Source organism: Thamnophis sirtalis, unplaced genomic scaffold, assembly GCF_051295495.1.
Source record: "Thamnophis sirtalis isolate CommonGarterSnake01/CBP01778 unplaced genomic scaffold, rThaSir2_p1.2 scaffold_8, whole genome shotgun sequence".
Taxonomy (NCBI): domain Eukaryota; kingdom Metazoa; phylum Chordata; class Lepidosauria; order Squamata; family Natricidae; genus Thamnophis; species Thamnophis sirtalis.
In genome coordinates this window covers 52,869,263-52,881,289 of record NW_028261388.1, presented here as the reverse complement: position 1 = coordinate 52,881,289, position 12,027 = coordinate 52,869,263, and the positions used below count along the sequence as shown (strand labels likewise).

At 38.9% G+C, this 12,027-nt stretch overlaps 2 protein-coding genes across 4 annotated transcripts in view; one reads left to right on the top strand and one right to left on the bottom strand.

Moving 5' to 3' along the window:
* ERG (ETS transcription factor ERG) overlaps positions 1-12,027 on the top strand; it is a 113,984-nt gene that overhangs the window by 17,789 nt on the left and 84,168 nt on the right. The window lies entirely within an intron of this gene.
* On the bottom strand, positions 1,055-3,344 carry LOC148044403 (endogenous retrovirus group 3 member 1 Env polyprotein-like). The gene is made up of 2 exons (XM_087722110.1): positions 3,306-3,344; positions 1,055-2,737 (listed from the first exon to the last, which is right to left on the bottom strand). The coding sequence occupies exons 1-2, from the start codon at positions 3,342-3,344 to the stop codon at positions 1,055-1,057; spliced, it is 1,722 nt and encodes a 573-aa protein (XP_087578236.1).

Below are 12,027 nucleotides of genomic sequence, written 5' to 3'. Positions count from 1 at the left end.
ACTGCCAATTAAATTATCCCATAAATCCTCCATTATAGGTAGTAAAACCTAATTTTAGATTTCCTGCCCTCTTCATTGTTTTGCCTGATTGCTACCAGTTGGCTAGAGGTGCAACCTGTTAAGAGAGTAATTGTAGAGAATTGCCTGTTTCTTTCTTTGCCACATGTAGGGAAATAAGTCCTTTAAAAAAACCCTTTAATTTGCTCCTGCAATGGCTAAATTTTACCTTCCCCTCTAAAATATTTGTAGCCCATCAACTTGGATATCTGCAGTAGTTATTTTAATAGAAAATATTTTATGGGGAAAATATTAAAATATAGGCTCTAATGTATTTGTAAAAATGATATGAGGAGATTACCCTGCTAAGGAAAGCAGGATCTCTTCATACGGCGGGCCAAATCACGATTCCAATCCTAGACAGTTTTTCCCAATGAGACACGGTAAGGCAACGTCTGGATGAAATGGCTACTCTGTCTTTCCAGAGTGCTATATTTATTAGAAAAGTCAGTTTACATTGCCATACATCAAGAAAATAACAAATGACACAAAGGAATTCACAATCCTCTACTAATCTTATCAAAGAAGTTTACAATATACCCTTAATCAACATCTTGTCAAAGGGAGGGTAGAAAAGAGTGATAGAAGGTTTACAATAGAAGATTTACAATTGAATAGTAAGTGGTATAGCTGGAGAATGTTTGAAAGGAAGATAGAGGCTATATATCACAGCAGGGAGTAACTGGGAGTTATAATTCAACATAGACAGTTTGGAAGTAACTGGTCCTTGTTACATGGCTGCATTTTTATGAGTTAGGTCACAAAGGTGTATGTTTGGAATAAGGTTTCTTCATCTCTGTGCTGATAATGGAAGGTAAACATTCGAGATGAATTACCAACACCTTTTTATCTGCATCTTTCCCAAGAAATACCTTTAGGCTCTGGCAAATGTCCACTAAAGATGTTTTGATGTCTTTAGCTAATTTACCAGCCTTATTATAAAGGTACAATCTGGGATTCCCACATCTCCCCTTTTTTATTTTTTTAAAAAGAGGGATTAATTTGCCATGGGGAGCTTTTTTCTTATGAATTCCCCATTCATCGGATATCCAGGAATTATTAATTCTGATGTGTTGGCAGCCACTAGTAGAGCATGCTTCTGGACCGTAGCCTCAACTATGCTTTGTATAGTGGAACGTAACAAGGGTATTATGCAAGGCAACATGATTAGTCCCAATAATATCATTCCAATGAAAAATATTCCTTGTTTCCAATTGTTAAAAATACCTCCAAGCCATCCATCAGTGTCCAACATGCCTTTCCAAGTTTGTACTGGCACATGCGCAGTTTGTATCATTGTTCGAGTAATTTTTTCTATTACAATTCCAGAATCATCAATCTGTATACAACAATTGCTAAGATTAAATTTTCCACAAACTCCGCCTTCGGCTGCAAGCAAATAGTCTAAGGCTAAACGATTTTGCATAATATAAGTTCTTGACAATACACTTTCTTTTGCAAGTTTGGTTAACGCCAATGCAGTTTCATTTGTAATTATTTCTAATACAGCTTGTAATCTAATAATTCTATTAATCATATATATGGGGGTTCTATAACCCCATGAACCATCTTGTGCCCACGTGGCGGGATCATAATATGCAATAATTCTCTCTGGGGGCCATTCGTCATCCTTCCAATTTCCTATCTTTATCCCTTTAGAGAGATTTACTGAACGTTTACGTCTTCCAAGAGTATCATATACAGGGACCCCCAATTTTTGTTTTTTCTCTATAGGAATTAGGAAGAATGAGGGTTGAATCGCCCCCAAGATGCATGACCCATACCACCCCGCGGGTAACATATTATAGGCAAAGTTACCACATATCCAGTATAACCCATCAGGTGAATTCCACACAATAGTATCATTTTCAGGATCTGAAATTCCTTGCAATTTAGTCACTTTCAGCAATGAGTTTTCAGGTTGGGTCATATTAATTTGTGAAACCCAAGTATTATTTTCCCATTCATTAGAACATTTTAGAAATCCCATAGGTTTGTTTCTTTTGATCCGATTGTTTTTATTTCTGGTATAACATATATGACCTATTATATGGGAAGTAACTTGCCAGGTTTCATTGAAGTTATTATTAAAGGTAAAATTCCCTTGCCATAGTGCTATCTCCGTATAATTTGCTTCCTGAACGTGCCACGGCCAACGGTCTCCCATAGTAGTACCTCCACATACAAAACAATTTTTTAACATAAGTTCTGTGGCAACTTCCTGGGCCAAATTAATAAACATATTTTTTGCTCGTGGAGGTGTAGGTAGATCATTAAGTTTAGCAATTTCCTGTTCATAACTCCAGAAAAACTTTACAGGTTGATTAGTTAATCTTGTTGCTTCAGTCTTTATAATAATATATCCATAAGGATCCTTTCCTGTTTTATCTATACCAATACCATAATGATAATATCGGGTACCCAAGGTACCTGCTATCTGTGCGGAAAGGCAGAGTGGGGTACAGTGATGGGATCGACAATTAGTAGTGGTTGGAGTAACAGAAAGATTGAAATTATTAGGTCCATAACCACTTGTATACCAATACACACTTGGTTGGGTATAGCCTCCATACGATGAAATCGTTGAGCGAGTATCTACGATTTTTGATATATGATTGTTCCCATGACTGTCCTCCACAGAGTACCCCTGCGGATCCCCCTCCTTGCCCTTTTTCAATTGCTAAACATGTATCAAAACAAACAGTAATAGGTGCTATCCCCCTTGAAACATTATGGGCTATGTACCCTAATAATCTTTGTGCTGTATGAAATTCATGTTTTAGATACTACTTGTTACAGGTCCTACCGCCTTTGGTTCATAACATTGTATCCCATTTGGTGTATAGCACTGATTGTATTGTGTATTGTTATGTGTGCATGGTGGTATTATAGTTCCATTACATTCAGGCTTCATAGTATAATATATTAAGGTCATAGAAATTCTTGTACCTTGTTTGGTTTTTTGTAAACAGGCTGTGCAAATGTCCTCTTTTATCTCTCTTTTTTGTAAATGACTATGTAAACCTCTTCCCCTCTCTTGTTGATAACTCAATAATGCTAAAAACCATTCACTAACTGGGGGAAATTTTATACTTGCCCTTGAAGTTACTTCTGTTTTTATTATTTTATTAGGTAACCCTTTTTGATATTGTATACATTGATACCAACCTATAGAATTTTCTGTGATGATTATTCTAATTTGTGATAAACAACCATTCTCTTTCGGGTGGGAATTACCTCTCACATACCTGGAAGCCTTTTTGTATTTTGCAGGCAAAAATCGCCATGTAATCAAGCATGGTGCTTCTGGATTTTTCAAATGACAAGTTAAAGTAACTTGTGTATTGGCTTCTCCATATGTATTGTGAGGGTAAATACACATTCCTTGAGAATTGCAGTTTTCCCTAGCAGAATACGGAATCATTGCTCTTTTTGAGCGGTTGTGTAGGAAAGGAATCTCTTGGATATCCCCTATTATTCCCTTCTTAGTTTTACGTTCGTATTTACATGCTCCCCAAACTATTAAGAGTAAAATGCCCATCCCCAATACCATACCCAAAAGGTGCAATATAAAATGCTTAAAAGACATAGGAGTAACCCAGAAATCCCAAAAACCCATTTCTTGTCCAGGCAAAGGTTCTCTGATAAATGGGCATCGGGGTTGTCGCACCCTTGGGACATAGGGATGGCCAATGACTTGTTCCGGGCGGATCTTCATCTTAGGTATCAAAAGAGGGGTCAAGAGATCCTTGGTGATAATGGTTATAAAAAGGAATGTCAATAGCTTGTTGCACCGTTGGTGTGATACGAAGTTCAGTGTGAGATGGATTGGTGTAGGAAAAATATTCCTCAAGATATTGTTCAATTATCACAATGTCACACGGAATCTTGCAGTGGGTGCAAAGCACACAGTAAATGCAGTGAGAGCAACAGCAGGCCTCGCAGGGACAGAGGCAAAACCAGCACATAGAGTGCAATAGCAGGTTAGTCGTCTGTCGTTTGGAACAGAAGAGACAGGCTTGCTTCTGGATTCTTTGTGTTATCCGTTCCTACCGCTTTCTCATGGAACGGTCGCACGCATCTTCCAGGAACCCACAAAACCTTGTCTGGAAGTTGCACGGCAGCGTAACCTCGTCCCCAGGTCACGAGCTCCACTGGTCCTTTCCACTGAGGGTCTGGTAATTGCCTGTAATAAACAAGAGGGCGGGGAGAGACTACACTATTGCTATTCTGAAAATGCCTCTCTGCCGCTGTGGAGGCTATAGGCGAGCCTGTAAGATTTAAAAAATTCTGAGTGTACAAAGCTTTACTCAGACGGTTTTGAATTTCAGGCAGCCCTATCTTAAAGGTATCTTTTTGCTTCTCAAGCATCATTTTTAAGGTTAAATTTGCTCTTTCTACTATTCCTTGTCCTTGGGAATTGTATGGAATGCCAAACTTATGAATAATCTTCCACTGATCGCAAAAGGTAGCGAAAGCAGAACTGCTATACGCAGATCCGTTGTCTGTCTTAATTTCCAAGGGATTTCCTAGGACTGAAAAGGAACGTATACAATGGTTAATCACCTGCTTCGCTGTCTCCCCTCTCTGTGGAGTTGCAAAAATAAAACCTGAAAAGGTATCCACTGTGACGTGAATATATTTCCAGGGTGCGAAGGGAGGGTATTGTGTAACGTCCATTTGCCATATCTCACATCGTTTAATTCCTCGGGGGTTTACCCCCATGGGAATCGCTGTTCCCTGCTTGCTGCAGGTTGAGCATTGCTGGATAATCGCCACAGCTTCTGTTTTTGAAATTCCAAACATCTTCATCAAGGCTTTTGCATTTTGATGAAAATATTCATGGCTTTCCCATGGGGTTGCAAATCCAACAAAACTTTCCCTAGCAGCTTTATCTGCATAATCATTCCCTTCTGTTAATATCCCAGGAAATGGTTGATGACTCCTGATATGAGCCACAAAATATTGAAATTTTCTGTCTACTATTAATTGCTGTAACTGTAAAAACATATCTAATAATTGCTTATCTAATGCTGGTGAAAGATAGGCATCAAACAAATTATTAATTACTTGATAAACATACAAAGAGTCCACAATTAAATTAATTTCTTGGTCTTTAAGCTTCTCAAAGGCCAAAATGGAAGCAGCTAATTCAGAACGTTGTGCTGAACTCTGGGGGGCAGTGTGATAAGTTATCCACTGTCCTGAGATCTGATACACACAAGCTCCCCTATTTTTTGTTCCATCAGCAAAAACTGTAACTGCTCCTTTAATAGGTAATTTACTTTGTAGCGAAGCCAATTGCAGGTGTTGTTGATTCAGCAACAAAAACCTGTAATCTGTGGGAAGGTGGTATTTAATTGTCCCTAAATAGTCACTTAAGGCCAATTGAAGTGCATCTGATATTTGAAAATACTTCTCCCACCATGGTAATGGGAATGGGACATAAATAATTTCTGGATCCATCCCCACCACAGCTCGAGCTCTCTCTCTTAACTTTATAATTATCTGGGATAACAATAAAGGTTTTGTTGAAACCGTCCTTCCTTGGGTGTTTGATAAATGTATCCATTCTATGATAAAAACCCTTTGTTGTTGTGTTTGCAATAAACATCCTGTGGGCAAGTTCTTAGTATTGAAAATAGCTGCTGAAAGAGGAGCGTGTGAAATCATCCTATCTACCCACTTCTTTGCTAAGGCCCTTTCAATGACCTGAATACACTGTTTTTCTCTCTCCCCTATTGTTAGTATTGAAGCAGGCTCTTTCCTCCCTGCCAGTAATGCAAATAAAGGTTGTAACTGACTTGTGGTTAAACCCATGTAAGAACGTGCCCAATTAATTGAACCCAAGTATTGTTGTAATTGCACCAAACTACATTTATCCATTTCAGGCAATTTTGGAATTACTGGTGAGGCATAAGTTGTCATTATCTTGTGTCCTAAGTACAAATACGGTGGCATTGTTTGAATTTTTTCTGAAGCAATTTTAAAACCTTTATAATTAAGTTCTTGCATAATTTCTGTTACCACTTCTGAGTGTGTATCTTGTGCATTCTTCTCTGTTGCCAATAAGATATCATCCATGTAGTGGTAGAATAAAGTACCCCTATATTTGGCTCTAAAATGTTTTAAAATTTTATTTATATAATATTGACAAAGAGTTGGGCTATTCAGCATTCCCTGAGGTAAAACTCTCCACTGATATCTTATTGTAGGTTCACTGTAATTTAAAACAGGAATAGTGAAAGCGAATAATATTCTGTCCTTTTTATGCAGAGGGATAGAGAAGAAAGCATCTTTTAAATCAATAACTGTTAATTCATAATTCTGAGGAATTATGTTAGGATTGGGTAAACCACATTGCAGAGGTCCCATGGGAGTTATCACTTCATTTATCTTTCTTAAATCCTGAAGCATCCTCCACCTTCCTGATTTCTTCTTTATTAAAAATACAGGAGTATTATAAGGGCTATTTGATAATTCTATCTTTTTATCTAATAACAACTGTTGAACAATTTCTTTTAAGGCTTCTAATTTAACAATAGGAAGTGGCCATTGATTAATCCAAATGGGTGTGCTATTCTTTAATGTAAGCTTCATTAAGGGATCCATTTACAAGCAATTAGAGGTCTTTGGATTTCTTTGTTAGTTTATCCCTTTCTGGGACACACACTCATCCAGAAAAAACACTCTGCTTTTCTAACACTTCTCAGGTCCCTCCCCTTCTCTACTCTGCACTCTCTCAATTAATCTGGAAACAATAGCACACACACGTACCTTTAAACAACCTTGCAATTTGCTGTTTCTTTAAAAAAGAAACCCAAGTACCTTCATACCAACTTCTACCACCAATACACATCTGCACTGCAACTGAAACGCCCGTGCAAATTGATTTCACATTCAAAAATCCCTTTTTTCTTCAAGCCCAGCAACTATCACCACCGTTTCAAAAATTCATTAGCATACACACTCCCCCCGCTACTCCTGTTCCCTTCCAAAGAACAGCTTAGGGGGAAGAGAAAAGGGGGGGAAAAACTCACACAGACGATCACTTACACAGGCACGTAGCACAAAACAGCACCTTTCAGACTTTGTCACTTTAAATCTTTAAATCTCTTTCCCTTGAAAAGCTGATGAGTCTTCCTCCAAGCAGCCGGGGAAACTCAAAAAGCAGTTTAAATCCTATCTGCTCTTTCACAGCTTCAAACCCAAATGAACTTATTTATTTAGTCAGCTGGCCAAACATATCACCATCAATCCAATTCAATTTTACACATTATTAAAAGCACCTGAAAGTTTTTTAACAGACATCACATCAAGGCAATCAAGTCCAATTACCTAGGTCTTCCCATTCAGTCAGGCTTTACCTCGTAAAAACCAACTATTAACAGCTTTTCAACACATCCCTTTTCCTTCCTACTAAGCAGCCATTACCATCATTTCCAACATTCATAAAAAAATAAAGAAAATCCCAACTCCTCTCCAGGTGTGAGAAAAAAATTATCCACATGCACCTCATGAAACGAAACTTTTAAGCCTGGGGAATGTATTGCCACTTTAAATCCTCATGGCTCTTTTTCCCTAAAGAATTTGAGGCTCGTGCTCCAAGCAGGGGGAGGAGAAAAACAAACAAACTCAGAGAACAGTTTAAATCCTAACTGCGTTTCCTCCCCCCACAGAAAAGGCTTTGTTGGGGGTAGAAAGCTCCCAGAAAATCAGTTAAACACACGGCAGAAGCAAGGATAAAACTTTTAAAACATTTACTGGCTATTACCTTGAGGGTGTACAAAAACTTAGGCACACATTTACACAAAAATAAGGAAAAAATAAGAATAAGAAGTGAAAGAGGCAAAACTCTCAGGTTTCCACATCCTACATTCCCAGTACAATTTATTAAATTAGGGAAGGTACACATTCATGCATGCACAAAAACATTTTTCTCCATTCCAATTCAAATCCCATAAATCAATTACTCTATGAAACATCTGTGAAAAAAATTTAGGTACTCAGGATGAGAAAAAACTTAAGAAAGACATCGTAAGAGGGACATCGTGGGGGGTAATAGAAGAGAGGCAGACGAGATCATTGAATATAAAAAGGAAGATAAGAAGCAGCCTGTTGTGAGAAGCAGAATGCCCCCAGGCTATTCCTCCCCCCTTTCCTGACAGTGAGTCAGGTTAGGAAGCAGGCAGAAACTTTCTCTAAAGAGAAATGCTCTGATGCTGAGGAGTTTTACGGACTAGGACTACGGGGGACAAAGAAATGCATATAAGGAGAAAGGAAGCCTCGAATTCAAAGTGTGAATTTAATAAAGAGGTTTCCAAATATGGCAGGGGGGTGCACGCAAGCAATCAACAGTCTCTAGATCTCTTTAGTTACTACAATCACGCCTAATCCTTAAGGGAAAAAATCCTTAAGTTAACAATCAACTTAAACAAATTAGCTCAAGTTTTTAATGGGCAGGAAATTTTAGACAGAAAATTATCCTGCTTTTTCCATACATGGAGGCAATCTCATTCCAATGTTAAGGTTGCCCCAAATTGGGAAAGCAAATCCCTTCCCCAAAGATTAACATGCAATTTTAAAACAACCGGGCGGATACGTGCCTTATTTGCTGAACCTGGAATTGAGACCTCTAACCACTCTGCACTGGACTGGGCCAACTGGACCCCACCTACTCCTTTAACAGCAGCGGTTGATTGTAAGGGCCAAGAAGAGGGCCATTGAGCAGAGCTTATCACTGAAACGTCAGCGCCCGTGTCTAAGATACCAGAAAAGGGAATGCCATTAAGAATTATGGTCAAAAAAGGTTTTTGAGCTTTTACTCCTGTGGTAAAGTAATTTTCATGTGTAGTAATCAATTCTCCCAAAGGCACCTTTTCACAATGCCTCAGAGGATTATATCCATAGGGATTAACTTCTAAAGAGACAGGGATAACAATAGCAGCATTTTCCCCCCCCTTTACTGTGAGCGGGCTGTCACAGATGCAAGCCAAAGCTAGAGAAGAGATATCTGTACTTTCTAGCAGGAAGGGTGAGGCTAGGATCTTACGGGATATAAGGTCCCTATGGGGGTACATAATTAAGGGGGTTGCTGGTGGAAAATGGGCTGCTGACATATTTAATGGCAGAAAATATACTAATCCAGGAGTAAACATTTCAACTGTTTCTGAAGCTTGAATTATTACTGATTGCACAATTGCATCTTTTTCTGCAAAATCCACTGGTTTTCTTGGGGAGGTAACGATAGCAATGGGTTCAGGTTTATCAGATGGTAGTGAAACTATGGATTTATGATTTTTTGAAATGAATTCTGGACAGTTTACGTTAAAAGTGGCTCCTTTGATTAGCGGGCTGGAGTCACGCCCGCTGTTTAGTTTCCCGAATACTGTTGTCTATTTTCACTTTCTTTCTGACTGTTTTTCCCCCTACACTCCCTTCCCCAATGGCCATTTTTCCCACATTTGGGACAAGGGGTCTTAGGTCTGGCCCCCTCATATTTAATGGGTGTTCCTGCCCCCCCCCCTGGGGCCCTGCACTGATTTTTAAAATGACCTGGCTTTCCACAATTAAAACAATTTCCCATCCTTGGTCCTCTAGATTTTTGATTATTTTGACTTATTACAAACGCATCGGCCATCAATTGTGCCTGATACGTAGCAGACCCTACCACTGAGGCTTTGCGTAAATAGTCTACCAGCCTCTTTGTTGAATCCCCTCTTAACGGCTCTAAAACCCTTTTACAGTCTTCATTAGCATTTTCAAATGCTAGCTTCATCATCAGTTCCTTTCTGGCTACAGCATTATCAATTTCTCTATTTATTACAGTCTGCAATCTCTCTACAAAGGTACTATATGGCTCTCCATTTTCCTGTCTGATAGAAATAAAATTAGAAGTGCTTGCAGATTTCATGTCATCTAGATGACCAAAGGCAAAAACTGCAGCTCTTCCGGTCACTTTTAAAGAATCCCTAGGGATGGCCATTTGTTGAGCCTGTGTTTTAAAATTGCCTGATCCCTGCAGTTGTGCGACAGGAAAATTGGCATTGGTGCCGTGTAACACCATGCATTGTTCTCGGAAAATGGATTTCCAAAGCATGGCTTGCGTCATGCTAAGGACTGCCTTTGCCATCGAATACCATTCTATAGGTAACATAACATAGTTATCAGCTACATTTGCAAATAAACCTTGAACATATGGAGACAATAAGCCGTAAGTTGTTATGGCTGATTTTAGATCTTTTAAAACACTAGGTGGCAAGGGAGTGTGCACAGGATTTCGTCCTGTAAAATCAACGGGGAAAGCAGCTAACAATTTTAAGTCCTCTAATGTCACATTGTCACCACTTCTTGCTTTCTCCATTCCTGTGGTGAGAGGTCCATATGGACACTGATCATTTAAAACTGAGTAAATTTGAGATTTCTCTTCCTGAGGAGCTTGCTGTATAATTTCCTCTTTTATTTTTTCTATAATCTCTGTTGTAATCTCCTGCTTTACCTTCTCTACAATCTCTGCTGTTCCTTTTTCATATTTTTGAGGGATATTAGACCCTTCTTCTGGAGGAGTGTGCTGCAAAATTTCCTTTTTGATTTCTCTTTCTACTCTCCCTCCAGCTTTTATTGTTACATCCTCATATTTGGGAGGGGCGGTTGGTGTTAAAGTTGTTGATTCACCCGCCTGCTTTTTTGAAAAAGTAACTGTGTCTCCGTGATGGAGACAGAGGGCAGTTAAAACTTTTTTCCAATTTATTAATATAATTGGGAGTGCCCTGGGCTCCTCGTGCAAATAGGAGCCTATTTCCGCCCATATGTCTATATTAAGAGACCCAAAAGTTGGATAGCACGGGCAGTTCTGCCAAATGTATCTCATTAATTCCTGAATTCCTGTTTTGGTAGGAAATTCACTTTTCTCCTTTAATATAATTTCATAAGCCATAACAATCTGTCTAAGCTCCTTAAGGTGAGCCTTCTGCTCTTTAGACCAACCTGTCCCCCTAAGGCGGGCCGTCTGCCCTGTAGACAAATTTCCTCCCATACTCACGGATTTGCGCTGAGTGAGCGTTGGAAGTTGTTAGGCACGCCAGAGACTGGAAGTCCCTTTTCTGCGTCACACCTCGACGGATGCTTCGTTGTGAAAGTAGATCACGTCGGAGGTCACCAAATGAGGAGATTACCCTGCTAAGGAAAGCAGGATCTCTTCATACGGCGGGCCAAATCACGATTCCAATCCTAGACAGTTTTTCCCAATGAGACACGGTAAGGCAACGTCTGGATGAAATGGCTACTCTGTCTTTCCAGAGTGCTATATTTATTAGAAAAGTCAGTTTACATTGCCATACATCAAGAAAATAACAAATGACACAAAGGAATTCACAATCCTCTACTAATCTTATCAAAGAAGTTTACAATATACCCTTAATCAACATCTTGTCAAAGGGAGGGTAGAAAAGAGTGATAGAAGGTTTACAATAGAAGATTTACAATTGAATAGTAAGTGGTATAGCTGGAGAATGTTTGAAAGGAAGATAGAGGCTATATATCACAGCAGGGAGTAACTGGGAGTTATAATTCAACATAGACAGTTTGGAAGTAACTGGTCCTTGTTACATGGCTGCATTTTTATGAGTTAGGTCACAAAGGTGTATGTTTGGAATAAGGTTTCTTCATCTCTGTGCTGATAATGGAAGGTAAACATTCGAGATGAATTACCAACACCTTTTTATCTGCATCTTTCCCAAGAAATACCTTTAGGCTCTGGCAAATGTCCACTAAAGATGTTTTGATGTCTTTAGCTAATTTACCAGCCTTATTATAAAGGTACAATCTGGGATTCCCACAATGATACCTACAGATACAATATATACAGTAACTGTCAAAGAAGTTAGTCTGGGTACTATTTGTTTTTGATAAATCCATTCTGGGCCTGTTGATTGTAGCATGCTTAACAAAATGCTCACAAACATGCTGTTT